Source organism: Petaurus breviceps, unplaced genomic scaffold, assembly GCF_028583685.1.
Source record: "Petaurus breviceps papuanus isolate PSGF00001 unplaced genomic scaffold, PetGlider_PUasm1.0 90849, whole genome shotgun sequence".
NCBI lineage: Eukaryota > Metazoa > Chordata > Mammalia > Diprotodontia > Petauridae > Petaurus > Petaurus breviceps.
Genome location: NW_027187361.1, coordinates 3,345,057 through 3,364,526, shown reverse-complemented (window position 1 = coordinate 3,364,526; position 19,470 = coordinate 3,345,057). Strand labels below are relative to the sequence as shown.

Below are 19,470 nucleotides of genomic sequence, written 5' to 3'. Positions count from 1 at the left end.
TCCCCGTTTCATGCCCGCCCGTCTGCCTCCTCCCTCTTCATACCAATTCGGGCCTGGGACACATCCATGTTGACTTATCCCCACCCGGACACATGTAGATTGGATCCGCCCGCCCTCTCAGGGGCGCAGCCACGGTCAGGCGGGGTCCGGGGACGCGCACGCACTGGGCCCTCCGCCGGGGACGTTCTCTTCCCCGAACTCCAGCGGCCTGGGGGTAGAGGGGCAGAGGCGAACCCAGGTACGAGAAGGGGGCGCAGGAGAGGGAAAGGACTGAAAGATCAGGGAACGAGTAACTGCCCCAGCGCTCCCGAGGAAGCCGCCGAGCCCAGCCCCCTAACATGGCGGGTGGTGACGTCATCACGCCGATGCGGACGTCGCTCGAGGCCCCTGCCCAAATAGAAACGTCTTGTTTCTAAAAAGTGAAAGTAATCTTGGGAAGGTGAAATTAACCCGACGGGGGGTGGGGGGGGGTGACAGGGAGTGGGATGTGAAATGAAAGAGAAGCTTTGAGCAAGCGCGGGTGCCCCTCTCCTAGAACTTGGAGCGCACGCGAGGTGTCGCGCATGCGCAAGAACACCCCCGCCCCCTCCTCCCTCTCTCTGTCTCTCTCTCTCTCTCTCTGTCTCTCTCTGTCTCTCTCTCTCTGTCTCTCTCTCCCTCCCTCTCTCTGTCTCTCTCTCTCTCTCTGTATGTATATTTATTTGTTTATTTATTTATTTAATTCCCGTGAATGTTTGACCACCAAGACTTAAGAGTACATACAACTCTCTGTTATACCCGTCAAACGGCCTGCCCGCCTGCACACGTGCGTCAGGCACCGGGGATTCCGGGGAGCTTGGAGGACCTTTACCGGTCTCCTGCTCTCCCCCGCCCTGCATCTCTACACTAACTCTCTGCCTTCCCTGCTCCCTCTCCGGAAATGAGGGCTCCTGGCGTTTTTGCCGGGGCGGAATAGACGGGGGGAGGGAGCAGGGGGGAGCCAGAAGCACAGGCTTCCGGGGTTCAGAGGCTCATTGATTCCTCCCCGCCTCCTCAAGTCCTTCCTCAAGGTCGTCATGACGGCAGCAGCCCGTGAGACCCGATGATGCTCTGCGCCCCACAAGAAGCCATAGAGGCTCCGCACATTTCCCTCTCTGTTTTTGCTCCTGAGCTTTAGGAAATCTTAATTCCCTGTATTGAGGTTAAAACCAAAGCAAAGAGGGAGGGGAAGGAAGGGAGCAAGGGAAGGAGGAAGGAAAGAAGGAAGGGAAGGAGGGAGGAAGGAAGGAAGGAAAGGCAAGGGCACACGCAGTCATAACTGTCCTAGTTTTTTCTTGACATCCTTTATTGTGACGCAAATCCAGGTATTTTGCCACTATGGTTTCAGGAAACAATCGGGACTTTGTGACGTTGCAGGCTTTGCCAACTCCCACCTGTTCCAGGAGCTGGCATTTACCAAGTTATTTACTCTTCCTTCCCTGTCTCCATCCTCCCTTTTCTTCTACCATTTAGTGTGTGGGTTTTTTTTCCCCCTTGCCTGTGACCCAGCCTACCCTTTCATTGATGTCTCTAGGGCTTACTTAGGCTGTTATTGGTATCGATGAAGAGTTTTTGTTTTTCAGTTCAAATATGGTCCTGTTAATGAATTGCTGCTAGTCCTTGAGATGTCCTCGTGCCTATCTTGGCACTCAGCAGGGGTTATGAGCCTGTTATGGAACAGTAAATCCAGGCTTCAAAACATAGTGCCTTACTCAATAAAGTTTATTGTCTATGCTTAAACTAGTACTTACTCTATAAATGCTAATAACAATAACTATCCTATAGATTCCAAATTAATGTCTAAATGGGCAAGTAGAAAAGGAAATAATACCACCCTTCCTCAACTGAGAAACATTGGAACCTAATTATCTCCACTAAAAGTCACTCAGAGGAGAAGGAAATGTGGGAGGTGTACACTCCTGGTTTAGTGGAAATACCATTGGACCTGCAGGCAGGATATCTAGGTTCTAGTCTTGACTGTATGATCCTGCTAATCACAGGTCCTTTGGAAAATTCCATTTAACTTGTTAGGGACTCAGATTTATTCTTTGTAATATTAGGAGACTGAATTATATCTCTAAGGGCCTTTTTGATTCCGTGTTGTTGGGTCTTCTGTCTTCCTCAAAACACTTCCCTTTTAACTTCCTCTCTAACCTCAATTTAAAGCTTTTGAGTAATAGTGAAATTTCAAGCAATCCAAATTAAAAATTGCCTTGTTGGGATCTAGGAATGGCAAAAAGCAAAGTCTTGGAGGGAATGATAGCAGTAACAGCTGTTGTTGCACTCCTAGATTTTCAGCAGGTTTGCCCAGACACCAGATGGAAACCTTGATTTCTAGACTGTCTGGACAAATACCAGACATATGGCAACCTTAATTTAACCATGAAAGAAATTATCTAAAACGATGCCTACATTTGACATTCTGACATTTTACCCATTATATTTTGAGTTCTCAAGTAAAATTTTCCAAATTTAGATCATTACGTGAAGCCTTCCTTTCCAGACTTTCCCCTTATTTCTATAATCATTTTTCTATCTCATTAATTAAACAAAAATCACAGAAAATCTTTGAAGGATACCCATTAGGTATAGATAGATAAGATACAAATAACTGAATTATGTAAACTATATAAAAAGCTGAATTGCCACTTCAGAACATTAAAAATAATAGCTGATAGTTTTATGTGTAACCCTTCAAGGTTTTACCTACAATGTCTCATTTGATCATCACACAGCACCACAATTTCAGCAAAGTTAAGTGATTCAGATAATGTCAAAAGAGCAATCTCCAACTATTTGTTGCTATTAATGTCTTTTTTGTAGTTTGCTTTTATTGTAAGATCTTTGGTACTATGCCTTTTGGTATGTTTCCATTTAATCTTGTTTTCTCATTGTTCATAGTGCTGTTAAGACAGGGTAGTTTCTCTGTTTGACTCTCAGCTTTTTTTATTACCTTACCTGGGATCATGATTGCAACTCCTTTCTTGGGAGTTCACTGAGATAGTATCAATTTTGTTGCATCCCTTGATTTTAACTGTACATTTTAAGTCTATCAAGCGAGTTTCTGGATTTTGCTCTCATATATTTTTTTCTTTTTAATGAAGAACTTAATCCATCAACAGTTATAAACATTAACTTTGTATTTTTCCACATTTTGTATTTTTGCATTTTTCCACAATTGTATAATATTATATATACATGTACAAACATGTCACATGTATGCATATATTTACACAATCAACCAATAAGCCTTTATTAAGCATCTATTATGTACCAGACGCTATGCTATGTAATAAGGATACAAATACAAGAGTGAAATGGTTTCTGCCTCCTAGAAATTATGGCAGGTTTTTAACTGGGGTCTGTAACTTTTTTAAAAAAATGATAGCTAGGGGTGGCCAGGTAGCACAGCGAGTAAGAGCAATGGCTCCAGTGTCAGGATGACCTGAGGATCGAATCCCGGGCTCAGACACTTAGCACCCACCCAGAAACACGTGGCCGTGTAACCTTGAGCAAGTTACTTAACCCCAATTGCTTAGGGGTGGCCAGGTGGCTACGCGAGTAAGAGCACCGGCCCCAGTGTCGGGATGACCTGGGGATCAAATCTGGGCTCAGATTCTCAGCACCACACCCAGAAATAACTGGCCGTGTAACCTTGAGCAAGTTACTTAACCCCGATTGCTTAAAAAAAAATGATAGCTATTTCAATATAATCAGTTTCTTTTATAATGCTGTCTATTTTATTTTATGCATTTCAGAGCATTACAATATTCTAAGGGCTTCCTCAGAATAGGCTTCCTCAGAATGCCAAAGGGACTCATGGCTTGAAAACATTAAGAAGCCCTGTACTAGGGGCCCAGTATATTCTCAGACAAATCAAAACACACACACACACAAACAAACAAATACACACACAAACATATATAATATATAAAATAAACAGATAATGATAAAGGGTGGAGTGGAAGAGGAAGAAGAGAACTGAAAGAAAAGTTTCTTGAAGGAGGTGACAAAATTCAACTGAGCCTTCAAGTTGCTAGGGATTCCAAGAGGTAACAAGTGAGGATGGAGAGAATTCCAGGTATATGAGACAATTTATAAAAGGTACAGGGGTCAAATACTATGTCAAGCATGGGAAAATAGCAATTAGGTTAGAGTGTAGAGTAATATATAATAGGCCTGGAAAAGTAAATAGGGGCCTGAATATGAACAGTTTCAAAAGCCCAATAGGAGAGTGGGTACTATGAGGTAATTATATGCATACAGTACTTAAAGGCAATGAGCTATATCAGACTGGATGTTCTGTAGCCGACTTGAACTCAGTATGTCTGTAACTACATCACCTTTCCTTGACCAAGGTCTAGAAGCAGAGAGCTGTCTGTAGATGGGTTCTATTTACTTTTGGGGGTTCTGACTTTAGAGAAACAAGAAGCCACACAAGCAGGAAGGAGGATGTAGACTCCAACGTAAGTAAGAGGCGCAAGCTACCTGGAGAAGTTGGAAGAAAAGAGATTGAGTATAAAACCACAAAGAGTAGTTACTGAGGTTTAGCAACTGCTATCTCTACAAAACAAGATTCATTAACTCCCCCCTCCCCCAACTCACTCTTCTTTCCAGTTTCTGTATTTTCTGCCAAAGGTATTACCATCCTTCTAGTCACGCAGTTTCCTGGTGTAGCTGTTGTGTTGAACCACTCACTTTCTATCACCCTACGTATCTAATTGGTTGCTAAATATAGTTGTATATTATCTCTGTTTTTTAAGTGGAGACTGGTAGATTTATTAAACGTTGTTTGTGAACTGGAAATTCATGAGTCTCCTAATTTTAAGAGATGACAAAAATTTTTTAAAAAAAATAAAGAATACTGAAAATAAAGACCAAATTTTGGAAGATTTAAATGCAATTCATAGGAAGGTCAAGCCACAGAGTATATTCATTAAATATTCTTTGAATTACCCAACCTATTGTATCATTTAAAAATACCAGGTACATTTACAGTAGGTGACTGTATCTTGAAACATGTTATGACCCTTTAAAGTTGGTTGAGAAAATAGAGGCTTTCATGAGAAAATTTGAGACTACAAAGGAACATTTAGGGCTGAATGTAACATCTTACTCATGAGTAGGGACAAAAACTAGGTCTCTTATACCAAAAAGGTAGCTCTCTAATGGGAAGGTATGAATCTATAGGTCCCCTTCATTAAACAAAGAAACACGACTTGCAACACCAACTTGAGGGCAAGATTGAGGTTACAAAAAGCCACAAAATAGTATTAACAAATAAATTCATTATTTGTGAAGATGAAATAAAAGACCAATGGTCCCAACAATCTGTTCAGTATGCAACATAGTAAGTACAGTCTAATCAAAGAAGCAGAATTATCTTCTATAATGACTAAATAGAATATGAGTAATGAATGCACTTAAAATAGGTATACAGAATGTTTGTGAATTCCAAACAATCAGCTTCAAAAAACAAAGATAAAGTCAGAGATGAAAGTTTTTCCCAAATCCTGAAAGTCTTAAAAATGAATGATATCATCCTCACATCACAATCTGATACAAGAGTATTACCATCAAGATAAAATCAAAGAAGCAAGGTTTCTTTGGTTTTTTTTTTCTATTACAAATGTAGTGTAAATGTCTGTAAATATGTCAACTACACCCTAAGAGGAGAATTTTTGTTTAGTTTAAAGGAAGCAGATGGTCAAAAGAAAAAAAAAAGCATTATTATGAAACAAGCAATGGTATATGAGTCCCTAGTTTCTCATCATGAGTTAAAGCAAGATGACAAAGTCATGGTGAAATATTTTAGTGTTAAGAGAATATTTGAGTGTTTGAAATAGATATTAAGCAGAAACCTGATAATCTGGTACAAATAATTGTTTGTGAGAACTTTCAAGTGAAAAAGAAATGGAAAAGAAGGGTACAACAGAGGCCTTGCTAGGTCTTTAAGAAATGAAATAAGCTATCAGCTTGAAACAAAGGAACAATATTGAAACAGCAGTTGGAGAATGCTGAACAGCTTGTTTCCCAGGCAGCACAGAGAATTCCTGGGAAAAAAAAAAAGATGTTGCTTCAAGGAAAGCTGATACTGAAAACAGAAATTTGTGCCTAGGACTGAGGCAGACCCCACTTTATATGCAGTGGAGGATGGAGGGTAAAGGGAATGAGGAGGATAAAGGATAAATCCAGAACAACTACATTTCTTTTCTTGCCTATAACTTTAGCTGTAGAATTCCCTAGGATAAAAAAAAAAAAACAACAAAAAACTAGCCATAGAATTTTGAAATGTTGGTAATGAGCCTATAATATCAAGCAATTTATGAACACATATAGAAAGATTAGTAGATCATGATAGAATTACAAGTACCAAACCTACAAATAGATTAGATTTATGATATTGAATAGAATTATTACTGAATCATAAAAAATATTTTTGATAGTATGTAATTCTATTACTAATATTACTAGTGTTATAGTGTTTTACTTTTTATTTAACTATTATAATTATTATTTTTCTCTTTTTTTAAAGGAGCATAATATTCATTTTGTATTTAACATAATGTGGATTTGATATATCCAAAAATTGTTTTTAATAGACTAATTTTTTTTTACCATAGGGAGAACTCTTTTTCAAACTATTACTGACCCTTTAAGAAACAGGGAACTGTGAAAAGTATTTGAAAAGCATCTTAAGAAAACAAAAAAGGTAGAGAGATTTTCTTGATGAAATTATTTTACCTTTTATCTTTCAAAGAAGAGAAATTTTGAGAACCAACTTTGAAAGATATCTTGGAAGCAGGTGATTTTTAAACTTCCAAGCTGGGGACTGATAGCCCCAGGAGAAGCTGCTGTCTTGAAATCCTGGCAGCAGGTGGAAGCAGGCCAGGAAGGCTAGGCAGTGGCGCCGGGTGGAGGACGCAGGCCGGGAAGGCGTGGCTGGCAGATGCAGGCCTGGAAGGGGCCTGATCAACTCGGAGGGCAAGTCTTCCCACCAACCACAAGGTCCACTACCAGGCCTATCACCAAAGGGCTGGGACTGGAAAGAGCAAGGTAAGAAGCAAATACAGGGGCCCCTGTACTGGACAGCAAACATTCCTGGGGCTACCACTTCATAGCCCAGAAATCTTTTTTTAAAAAAGCCCCTTTCAGGACCTCCAAAGACGAGGATGACAGAGTGAACCCCACTTGCTCCAAACCCCCACTCTGACCCTGAAAATATAGTAACTATTGTCCAGGGCAAAGCCCTCTACAGTAAAGGCTTGGGATCCTAGAGGAAGGGTGTGGTTAGGACCCTGCCTCAAAATGGGTAGAAAGCAGAATACAAAGAGAGTCCTACTATCCTCAGAGGGAGGAACCAACCTCAGAGGGAGACACTGTGGACTCCACACCCACAGCTGAAACTTCAACAGGGAATGGATCCCAAGCACAGAAGGCTCTCCTAGATGAGATCAAAAGGAACTTTGAAAACAAAATGAGAGAGATAGAAGACAAAATGAATAATTCTCTCAAAATGAAAATAGCAGAATTCGAAAAACATTATAATGAGGAAAACATCTCTCTAAAAACAAAAGTGTATGATATGGAAAAGGAGCTTCAAAAATTAACCAAGGAAAATGATTTGCTAAAAACCAGAATTAACCAAATGGAAACAAATAACTCTATGAGGAACCAAGAATTAGCTAAGCAAAACAAGAAGAATGAAAAATTAGAAAAAGAGGTAAAATACCTCAAAGAAAAAATAACTGACCTGGAAAACAGATCCAGGAGAGATAATCTGAGAATCATAGGCCTACCAGAAAATTATGATGAAAAAATGAGCCTGGACACCATTCTCCAAGAGCTCATTAAGGAAAACTGCCCTGAGATACTAGAACCTGAGGGGAAAATAGAAATCTAGAGAATCCACCGGACACCTGCTGTAAGAGATCCCAAACTGAAAAATCCTCGAAATGTTGTGGCCAAACTCCAGAAATACCAGATAAAAGAGAAAATACCTCAAGCAGCCAGAAAGAAACAATTCAAATATCGAGGGTCCACAGTGAGGATTGCACAGGATTTGTCAGCCTCTACACTGAAAGATCGGAGGCAATGGAATACAATTTTCAGGAAGGCAAAAGAGCTCAGATTACAACCAAGGATCACATACCCAGCGAGACTGAGCATATTCTTCCAGGCAAGGAGATGGTCATTCAATGATGTAACAGAGTGCCAGACCTTCTTGATAAAAAAGCCAGAACTCAATGGAAAATTCAACCTCCAATTACGAGATGCAACAGTGACTTAGAAAGGTAAACAAAGAGAACACACACACACACACACACACCCTGCTATTTGATAAGAGCAAACTGGTTATAAACAACTAGAGGGTATGACTATAAAATACACAAAATGACGATTAAAAAAAATCTTGTTAAGGGCTACAAAGGGACTGGGTGAAGTGGAAAAGGGTAAATTATGCCACTCATAGAGGCATAAAAACTGTATAGCAGAGGAAAAAAAGGGAGGGTGTTGGTAAGCATATGAGCTTTTCCCTCACTGGTTCTGGTACAAGGGGGGAATAACAACCAGTTAAACATAGGATGCTATAGAGAAGGAATGCAAAAAGAATCATTTTAGAGGGAAAGAGGGGAGGGAGAGGAGCTTCGCATGAGATCTGTTCCTGTCATTCTTGATGCGAAGAAAAAATAGCATACTTCATTAAGTATAACAATATCCTACAGGCAGTAGGAGGGGGAAAGGGTTACAAAAGGGGGGTGGGAGTGGTTTGTAGGGAGGGAAGTAGTAAGGGGAAAAGGGGAGGAAAAGGGAGGGGGGCCGAAAAGGGAACACTGAGGGAGGCGGTGGTCAAAAGGAAAACTATTAAGGGGGGGAAGGGAGAAGGGAGGGAAAATATGAACATTAACAGAATAGGATGAGGGGAAAGAAACAGATAACAATCATAACTGTAAATGTGAATGGAATGAACTCTCCTATAAAACGGAGACGGATAGCAGAATGGATTAGAAATCATAATCCTACAATATGCTATTTACAAGAAACATATCTGAAACAGAGGGATACACACAAGGTAAAGGTAAAAGGTTGGAGTAAAATATATCATGCCTCAGCTAAAGTAAAAAAAGCAGGGGTAGCAATCCTTATCTCAGATAAAGCAAATGCAAAAATTGACCTAATTAAAAGAGATAAGGAAGGAAACTATATCCTGTTAAAAGGCACCATCGAGAATGAAGCAAAATCACTACTTAACATATATGCACCAAGTGGTGTAGCATCCAAATTCCTAGAGGTGAAGGTAAAGGAATTAGAGGAAGAAATAGATAGCAAAACTATACTAGTGGGAGACCTTAATCTCCCCCTCTCTGAACTTGATAAATCCAACCTCAAAATAAACAAGAAAGAAGTTAAGGAGGTGAACAGGATTTTAGAGAGGATAGGTATGATAGATCTCTGGAGAAAACTGAATGGGGATAAAAAGGAATTTACTTTCTTCTCAGCGGTTCATGGCACATTCTCAAAAATTGACCATGTTCTAGGACATAAAAACCTCACATTTCTATGCAGTAAGGCAGAAATATTAAATGCATCCTTCTCAGATCATGATGCAATAAAAATTATATGCAATAAAGGGCCAGGGGAAGACAGACTAAAAACTAACTGGAAATTAAACAATTTAATCCTAAAGAATGAGTGGGTCAAACAAGAAATTATAGAAACAATCAGTAAATTTCATTCAAGAGAATGATAATAATGAGACAACATACCAAAATCTGTGGGATGCATTAAAGGCAGTTCTTAGGGGAAGTTTTATATCCCTGAGTGCATACGTGATTAAATTAGAGAAAAGGAAGCTCAACAAATTGGGCATGCAATTAAAAAACCTAGAAAAAGAACAAATTCAAAATCCCCAATTAAATACTAAACTAGAAATATTGAAGACTAAAGGAGAGATTAATAAAATCGAAATTAAGAAAACTATTGAACTAATAAATAAAACCAAGAGCTGGTTTTATGAAAAAACCAACAAAATTGATAGACCCTTAGTCAATATGATAAAAAAAAAAAGAAAGAAGAAAACCAAATTATGAATATCAAAAATGAAAAGGGTGAATCTACCTCCAATGAAGAGGAAATCAAAACAGTAATCAGGAATTGTTTTTCCCAATTGTATGCACATAAATTTGGCAATCTTAGGGAAATGGATGAATATTTAGAAACATACAAGTTGCCCAGATTAACTGAAGAGGAAGTAAATTACTTAAATAATCCCATCTCAGAAAAAGAAATTGAACAAGCCATCAGTCACCTCCCTAGGAAAAAATCTCCAGGGCCAGATGGATTCACTAGTGAATTCTAGAACAATTGATTCCAATACTCTACAAACTATTTGGGAAAATTAGTGAAGAAGGAGTCCTACCAGATTCTTTTTATGGCACAAATATGGTACTGATACCTAAATCAGGAAGAGATAAAACAGAGAAAGAAAATTATAGACCAATCTCCCTCATGAATATAGATGCAAAAATTCTAAATAAAATACTAGCCAAAAGACTACAGCAACTTATGTCAAGAATAATACACTTTGATCAGGTAGGATTTATTCCAGGAATGCAAGGATGGTTTAATATTAGGAAAACCATCAGTATAATTGAGCATATCAACAATAAAACTATCAGAAACCACATGATCATCTCAATAGATGCAGAAAAGGCTTTTGACAAATTACAACATCCATTCCTATTAAAAACATTAGAAAGTATAGGAATAAATGGAGCCTTCCTTAAAATAATAGGTAGCATCTATTTAAAGCCATCAGCAAGTATTATATGTAATGGGGAGAAGCTAGAAGCATTTCCCATAAGATCAGGGGTGAAACAAGGGTGTCCACTATCACCCCTCTTATTCAATCTGGTACTAGAAATGTTATCAGTAGCAATTAGAGAAGAAAAAGAAATCAAAGGAATCAAGTTAGGCAAAGAAGAGACCAAGCTATCACTCTTCGCAGATGATATGATGATATACTTAGAAAATCCTAGAGAATCAAGTAAAAAACTGCTTGAGACAATAAATAAATTTGGCAAAGTTGCAGGATATAAAATAAACCCACATAAATTCTCGGCATTCCTATATATTTCCAATTAAATTCAACAGCAAGAAGTAGAAAGAGAAATCCCATTTAAAGTTACTGTAGACATTATAAAATATTTGGGAATCTACCTGCCAAAACAAACCCAGGACCTGTATGATCATAACTACAAAACACTTTTCACACAAATAAAGTCAGATCTAACTAATTGGAAAAATATCAATTGCTCATGGCTGGGTCAAGCTAATATAATAAAAATGACAATTTTAACTAAATTAAATTATATATTTAGTGCCATACCAATTAACTTACCAAAAAACTACTTTATAGAGTTTAGAGTTAGAAAAAATAGTAACAAAATTCATCTGGAAGAATAAACGGTCCAGAATATCAAGGGAATTAATGAAAAAAAATGCTAGGGGAGGTGGACTAGCTATACCAGATTTCAATCTGTACTATAAAGCAGCAGTCATCAAAACTACTTGGTACTGGCTGAGGAATAGAGGAGTGGATTAATGGAATAGATTAGGCACACAAGATTCAGAAGTCAACAACTACAGTAATGTATTGTTTGATAAACCCCCAGACCCTGGTTTTGGGGATAAGAACTCACTATTTGACAAAAACTGCTGGGAAAACTGGAATATAGTATGGCAGAAACTGGACATAGACCATTAGCTAACACCATATACCAAAATCAAGTCTAAATGGGTTCATGATCTAGGTATAAAGGTTGATACTGTAAGCAGTCTGCTAAAACAAGGAATAGTTTACCTATCAGACTTGTGGAGAGGGAATGACTTTATGACTAACAGGAATTAGAGAACATTATAAAATGTAAAATGGATAATTTTGACTACATGAAATTGAAAAGTGTCTGTACAAAGCCAATGTAACCAAGATTAAGAGGGAGGTGGGAAATTGGGAAAGAATCTTTACAACCTATGTCTCTGACAAAGGACTCATCTCTAAAATATACAGAGAATTGAGTCTAATTTATAAGAATACACGTCATTCCCCAATTGATAAATGGTCAAAGGATATGAACAGGCAGTTTTCAGAGAAAGAAATTAAAGCTATCTACAAGCACATGAAGAAATGCTCTAATTCACTATTGATTAGAGAAATGCAAATCAAAACAACTCTGAGGTACCACATCTCACCAGTCAGATTGGCTAAGATGACAAAACAGGAAAATGACAAATGCTGGAGAGGATGTTGGCAAACTGGAACACTAATGCATTGTTGGTGGAGTTGTGAACTGATCCAGCCTTTCTGGAGAGCAATCTGGAATTATGCCCAAAGGGCTATAAATACTTTCATACCTTTTGATCCAGCAATACCACTCCTAGGGTTATATCCCAAAGAGATCATAGAAATGGGAGAAAGACCCATATGTACAAAAATGTTTATAGCAGCTCTTTTTGTTGTTGCAAAGAATTGGAAATTAAGGGGGTGCCCATCAATTGGGGAATGGCTGAACAAGTTGTGGTATATGCATGTTATGGAATACTATTGTGCTATAAGAAATGGGGAGCAGGCAGTCTTCATATTTACCTGGAGAGACTTAAAAGAACTGATGCTGAGTGAGAAGAGTAGAACCAGGAGAAATTTGTACACAATTACAGACACAACGTATGTGTGATGACCAACTTTGATAGACTGGACTCTTCTCAACAATGCAGGGATATAAGTCAATCCCAAAAGACGCATGATGGAGAGAAAAACGTGCATCCAGAGAAAGAACTAGAAAGAACTAAGTTTATATACAGGTGGAAGCAAAATACCTGATATTTTTCATTCTCTTATTTGATTTTATGTCCTCTTTACCATTTTTCATTACAGCTGGTACAATCCATCCTTATAACCTGACCAATGTATAATGTGAAAGTATTTACAGATCCTATACTTGATTATAAGCCACCATGGGGGGGGGGAAGGGGAGGGAGGGAGGGGGACAAAATCACAGGCAGGGAGGGGGACAAAATGTGAAATTCAAGGAATTGTGGAATTGAATCCTGTAAACTAAAAGGAAACAAACAAATTAATAAATTAAGGATTTTTTTTTAAAAAGAAAGATACCTTGGTTAAACTAAATGGTGAGACTGTTTTCATTAGTCATCTCCAGAAACAGTGGTGGTTTGAGGTGATTCTGGCCATAGTTTTTCTCACAGCTAAAATATTTAAAATAATACTTTACAACTTTGTGTTTTACACTTAATAAATTGTATAGCCAGTAACTATAATATTTATCTAATCCTAGGAGATTAGGGACTTTGATTTGTAGAGAAAGATGAGCTACTACTTACGGGGTAAAAGTTTATCTAGCTTATTATATAATATCTACCAAGTTGTGGTTGGACCTCTGAATTAACTGATTAATTAATGAGAAAGAGGTTATCATTTTTATTTAATTAATGAGAAAATATCAAAAGATACCCTGGAAATATCCTAAAATTTGGGATTATGATAATGAATATGGCAATAAGGGATAACCAACAAGTGAGTGTAGAGTGCTCTAGGTTTCATTTCTTTTTATATACTGTAATAGTAATGGAATATAAAGATCCCCCTGTATTGGCTTGGTTTTCAAATTGATTGTGTTAAAACCCAGAGCTTGTGAATCCCACTTGTGGGATGGACTTGTTGACGTGAAAAGAGAGGGCTGAACTTGAAGGAGCTGGTGACGTGAATTTAGAGAGGCACAAGCAGAGAGAGAGGCAGAAGAACTTTTTGGAAGCAGCACCTTGGAGGCAGAGAGAGACTGAAAGTATTGCTGAGGGCCAATTTGAATTGCCCAGGACTTTTGAGAGCTGCCACCCAGAACTGCCAAGGACCGAGGAGACATGGCCGTTGCTGGTACTTTGTCTGTCTGTTTTGATGTTGTTTTGCCAGATCTGTCCACTGGTGAAAGACAGTACTGGTGTTCCAGATGTCGTGGAACCTTGCTGTTGGTTCAGAGCTCCTGAGACTGTTCTGCAGACAGACAGTGAATATTGTCCACTGGTGAAGGACAGTCCTGTTGTTGAAGAGGTCTTGGAACCTTGCTGTTGGTTCAGAAGCCCTGAAGAAGGATTTTCTTGTTGTATGTTTACAGAAATCCTAGAAGGGGGTTTTGCTAATGTTTTCAGGGGTCCTAGGACTGTTCTGCAGACAGATAATGAATTAATGAAGACACTGGCAATGCATCTGGTGGCCTTGCTAAGTTTTGTCTCCCCAGGAACAAAGATTGCTGAGAACTTGCCTCATGTCAAGATGAAGAAAAGACCTCCATTTGGGTATTAAATGCTGTGCTTAAGCTTTTTGTAACTCTGGGGTAGATTCAATTGTGATCCAAGGGTGGGGAACTTTTGACATTTTGTGCTCTGTGATTAAACTTATGAATGTACTTTACTTATGATTGGAAACTAATCTCCATTTGAGAAGAGGGACTTTGTGATGGACTAAATGAATGTACAGCCTAGGGGTGAAGTAGTATTTAGAAGAGGGACTTTGTGACTGACTAAATGAATGTAATGTCCAGGGGTGGGGTAGTACTTGGAGATTATTAAATTACACTTGGTAAATGCTGTATTTTGAATTATGCTATATTTTGATTCTGTCTGTTCTTAGTTTGTCACTGAATAAAATGGAGAGCACCTATGCTGGTATTTTGAACCTTGGGAAGTTGCCTTTGCTTGGCATTACATATACTTATATATGTTTTGTGCATATTGCATATGTTATACATATAACGTGTTGTATACATATACATAATATGTTTTCTACATACACATTTGTATATATGTATGTAGATAGAGAGATAGATAGATAGATAGATAGATAGATAGATAGATAGATAGATAGATAGATACCATTTATATAGCATCTACTATGTGCCTGGCATTGTGTTGACTATGTTACAAATATCTCATTTGATTATCACAACAACCCTGGGAGGAAAGTGCTATTATTATCCCCAATTTATAGATGAGTAAACTGAGGCAGAGGTTGTAATTTGCTGAAAGTTACACAGCTAGGAAGTATGTGAGGTTGGATTTGAATTTATGACTTCCAGCACAGTCTCCACTATGCCATAGATTGAAAGCTAGAAGTTGCCAAAAGTTATCAAGTATAGTTCCCCAATTTTTTCAGATGAAGAAACTGAAGAACAAGAGGTTAAATGACTTGCCCAAGGTCATCCTACTAGTAATGGCAGAGCTGGGATTCAAACCAAGGTCCTTTGAGTCCAAATTCATCACCCTTTCTACTGTTTCATGCTGCCTTCCAGAGACATGTTTTCTTTCCTGATAGGAAGTAACCTGCTTGAACTCAGGAACTATTTCACTTTTGTCTTTGTGTCCTCAATGTCTAACCTAGTGCTTCACACATAGTATGTGTACAATAGATGCTTATTGTTTAACTGATTGATGAATATCAGAGTCCCTCCCTGACTTACACAATGGTATGCCTGGTGTGCTATGGCCAAAAATTTTCATCACCTATTAACTATTTTTAATGATGAGCCCTTTCCTATTTATTAGTTTGGTCTCCAAATATTAGATCAATCATAACAATTCCATACTCAAAACTTTTTCAATTTGGCAGAACCTACTAGAGCTAAGTGTCCACTGGTGTAGTCTTTGAGAACCCAGGATTTTCATTTTACTATCTAGTAACAAGGCATTTTGTTTTGGGGGGTTTTGTTATTGTTGTTGTTTTGCTTTTTGGAGGGCAATTTGGGGTTAAGTGACTTGCCCAAGGCCACACGACTAGACAAGTCATTTTGTTGTACAGTCTTTTGGGCAAATTTAAATTCATACAGCCATACACCAGAGTCTTTTATACTCAAGTCAAACAATTTCATTTTCTATGTCAAAAGTGAGGAAGCCTTGTTACTCTATAAATCACTTCTCTTTGAACTTCTCTGATATTTCTGATTAGCAAAAGATGATTCAGAACAATCAAGCAGGTCAGTTTCCTGAAAGACCATTTAGTCTGACCAAATGTAAAATCCATGGTTCAAAGCAAAAACTTTTAAACTATGTTGTACACAAGGAAAATAGGAATATTGTTTGGAAAAACAGAAAAGGTAAGTATTGTGGTATTTTGTTCTGCTTTTTAAAATTTTTTTTCATTTGGTATATCTGTTTATATATGACTAAATCTATATATCTTCTTAATAAATATGAAAATAAACACAGATTTTGAGAGGTCTTTGATATGTATATGCCTGTACTATCTCTACGTATATGAATGATATTTTTTTATAAAGAAAATATTTACAAGCACATTATAGGTAGATTTCCTTTTTATATACATTGGGTAGTAGGAAGTGTTTTGATTATTGAGTTCTTACAAAAAACAAATAAAAAAATGGACTCTAAGAAGCAATAATTCACATAGAAAGGATGAAAATATCACTAAGTGTTTGCAGTTTGCTGATGATCAGACTTAATTGCATCATTTGTGAATTTAAAAAGAAAGAGGGACATAGTATTAACATAATAATATTATTTTATTATATTAAAAGACTTTAGACTGTGGTTTTAAAATGTGTTTACAGATGGCTGGGTGAAAAATTAATGGACCACAGAATTTTTATTAATATCTCCCATATTTTCAGTTATAAGAAATGGCACATAAGATAGCAGAGAGCATGGAGGCTTTGAAATAAGATATTGTTGCTTTTTATTATATTTTTAATTCTTGTTAATGTTTTATTTTTACTGACATGATGATTTATTTGGGGCCTAGAGCAATTTCCTGAAACCCTTAGATCCATGAGCAAATATGAATTTCAATGTCTATTTTCAGATTTGTATTTTTCCAGTCCCTGCTAACATATTCCTGGATTTCTTCTGACAGCTTAGCAAGCCATTTATTTCTTAAAATAAGATAACGAACTTTGTTTCAGAATTTAAGAGGTCTCATTTTTATCACAGCATTAGTAGTTATTAGGTCTCTTTATTGAGTATAGCTCAACAATTTTAATATTTTAGTAAACCCCAAAATGTATAAGTTATTTCTCAATACATCACTGAAGAATAGCAATATAGTGTGTGCATGAATGTGGTATGTGTATACATGTATATAAATGTAATAGGTCACTAAAGATGCTGCCCTTTGGAAGATAGAAGATTCTGTTGTTCCTCTTACCTGCTGCCTGGAGAGGCTGTGACCATATTAAAGACAGGTTTGTTTGCTTGTTTTTTCTTGTCGTTATGGTATTGAGAATGGAGCGATGTGCTTGAGAGAATCATAGAGACCTTGGGAGGGGTAAGGAGAAGGGGAAGAGGAAAGAGAAGAGTCCCTAAAAGCAGAGATAACAATGAATCTGGATTGTTGATGGATTGCCCTTAAGCAAAGAATTAGCTAGCTAATAGTGGTATTGGGGGAAAAGAGACACTTAGTGAGCTTGAAGTTGGAGTTGTTTCCCTCAAAAACTGTTGCCATGGTGGCCTCAAGCTTATCTCCATATTGCCCCATTTTCTGAGGCAGATTCAAGGAAGCATCTCTCACTGGGGGAAGAGACGGGGACTGAACTGAACACCTGAAGGGAAGGGCTGAGAAAGAGTGACTTCACACACAGAAGGGTATAATGCCAATATAATTCAGTACCCATGGTGGCTATGAATATGCTGGCATAGTTCTGAATTGCAAAATGTAACAGACTCTCCACATGAAAGACAGAACCAAAACATTTATCCAAACACCAGAATGCTGAATCCCAGCACCAGAAAGCCACATTCATCATAGCAACCAAGAAGTTGGTACACATGGCCAATGAAGCAAGCACCAACATCCCTAAGCCTTCCCTCCATCAGACCTTCAAAACAAAATAGGCTCCCTTAAGCAAAAATGCCTCTGTCTCATCCACACTAGGTGCCCTGCCTCAGCTCTGCCTAGTCCCAGCTCTGCTCATGCTCTGCTCCATTCCTTCCTGCTCCACCCTTCCTGTTCCACCCTTTCAGCAAGCTCCTTCCACCATGGGCTCCATGTGATTATATTCATTAAGGGCAAAGAAGGTCTTCAAATTCCCTTAGGCCTATTAAGGGGCAGGGTAGATCTTCAAATTCCCATTACCATTACAAAGGGTAGGGGGAGGGCCATCCAAGGGAGCATAAATAAGGTTTTCTCATCAGCCAAACACTTCAAATCCATAGCCATTACTTTGTGTGTGTGTGTGTATAAATACACACACGTGTATAAATGTTTATATTCATATAAGTATGATTGCTAGCATTTATATAATGCTTTAAAGTTTGCAAAACACTTTACAAATATCTCATTTTATCCTCACAACAACTCTGTTGTTTGGGATATTATTATTATGATTTCACAAATAAAAAAAATGAGACTGCAGAGGTTGTGACTTGCCTACTGTCATATAAATATAGAAATATTTGAGGCAGGCAAAAACTTAGGTCTTCTGACTCTAGGTCTCACTCTATACATATAAATAATTGTTTTTATACATATGTGTTTGTACATGTATACACATGAATATATCACTGCTTGTATAAAGGTGACATAAAAGACACACATCTATAAAAGTGGGTGGTTAAGACATATAGTGAAAATGAGAGATGAGATGCAGAACTGCATCAAGTGCTGTACTGATGTCCTCAAAATATTAGAAGGGAGGCCTTTAGCCCATGAGGTAGATCATTTGTGAAAAATTTTTAGAAAGGCTTAGCAGGGAGTCATGCATCAAGTTATGATGAGTTTTATGCTGTGAACCACTGTAAGAGATGCACTGATGAGCCCATAGGATAGTAGATTTAGAGGTGGAAGGGACTTTAGAGGTCATTTTGTTCAACCCTTCATTTTGAAAATGAGGAAACTGAGTCCCTTAAGAAGGATATGGCTTGGGGCGGCCAGGTAGCACAGCGAGTAAGAGCACCAGTTTAATGTAATGCCAAGCAAAGGCAACTTCCCAATGTTCAAAATACCAGCATAGATGCTCTCCATTTTATTCAGTGAAAAATTAAGAACAGAGAAGATCAAAATATGGCATCATTCAAAATACAGCATTTAATAAGTGTGATTAAATAATCTCCAAGTACTACCTGATTTAATCAAGTACTACCCCACCCCAGGACGTTACATTCATTTAATCAATTACAAAGTCCCTGTTCTAAATACTACTCCACCCCTAGGCTGTACCTTCATTTAGTCCATCACAAAGCCCCTCTTCTCAAATGGAGATTAGTTTCCAATCATAAGTAAAGTACATTCATTTGTTCAATCATAGAACACAAAAAGGTCAAAAGTTCCCCACCCCTGGATCACAATTGAATCTACCCCAGAGTTACAACAAGTTTAAGCACAGCACTTCCCAAATGGAGGTCTTTTCTTCATCTTTACACAGGCAAGTTCTC

General features: G+C 37.9%; 1 protein-coding gene and 1 long non-coding RNA gene across 4 annotated transcripts in view; one reads left to right on the top strand and one right to left on the bottom strand.

Annotated features, from left to right (window-relative positions):
- Nucleotides 1–366, bottom strand: part of PNPLA4 (patatin like phospholipase domain containing 4) — a 56,962-nt gene extending 56,596 nt beyond the window's left edge. For 2 of the 3 annotated variants that reach the window (XM_069072814.1, XM_069072816.1), the window contains exon 1: nt 44–364. In XM_069072814.1, coding sequence (XP_068928915.1) covers nt 44–68 — 25 coding nt within the window. In that variant the 5' untranslated portion in view covers nt 69–364. Of the gene's footprint in view, nt 1–43 lie in introns of all 3 variants that reach the window. The other variant, XM_069072817.1, reaches the window with a different exon arrangement.
- LOC138149665 (uncharacterized) lies at nt 116–12,488 on the top strand. Its single transcript, XR_011165388.1, has 2 exons — nt 116–238; nt 6,642–12,488. It is a non-coding gene; the product is annotated as an uncharacterized lncRNA (long non-coding RNA).
- The last annotated feature ends 6,982 nt before the right edge of the window (nt 12,489–19,470 follow it).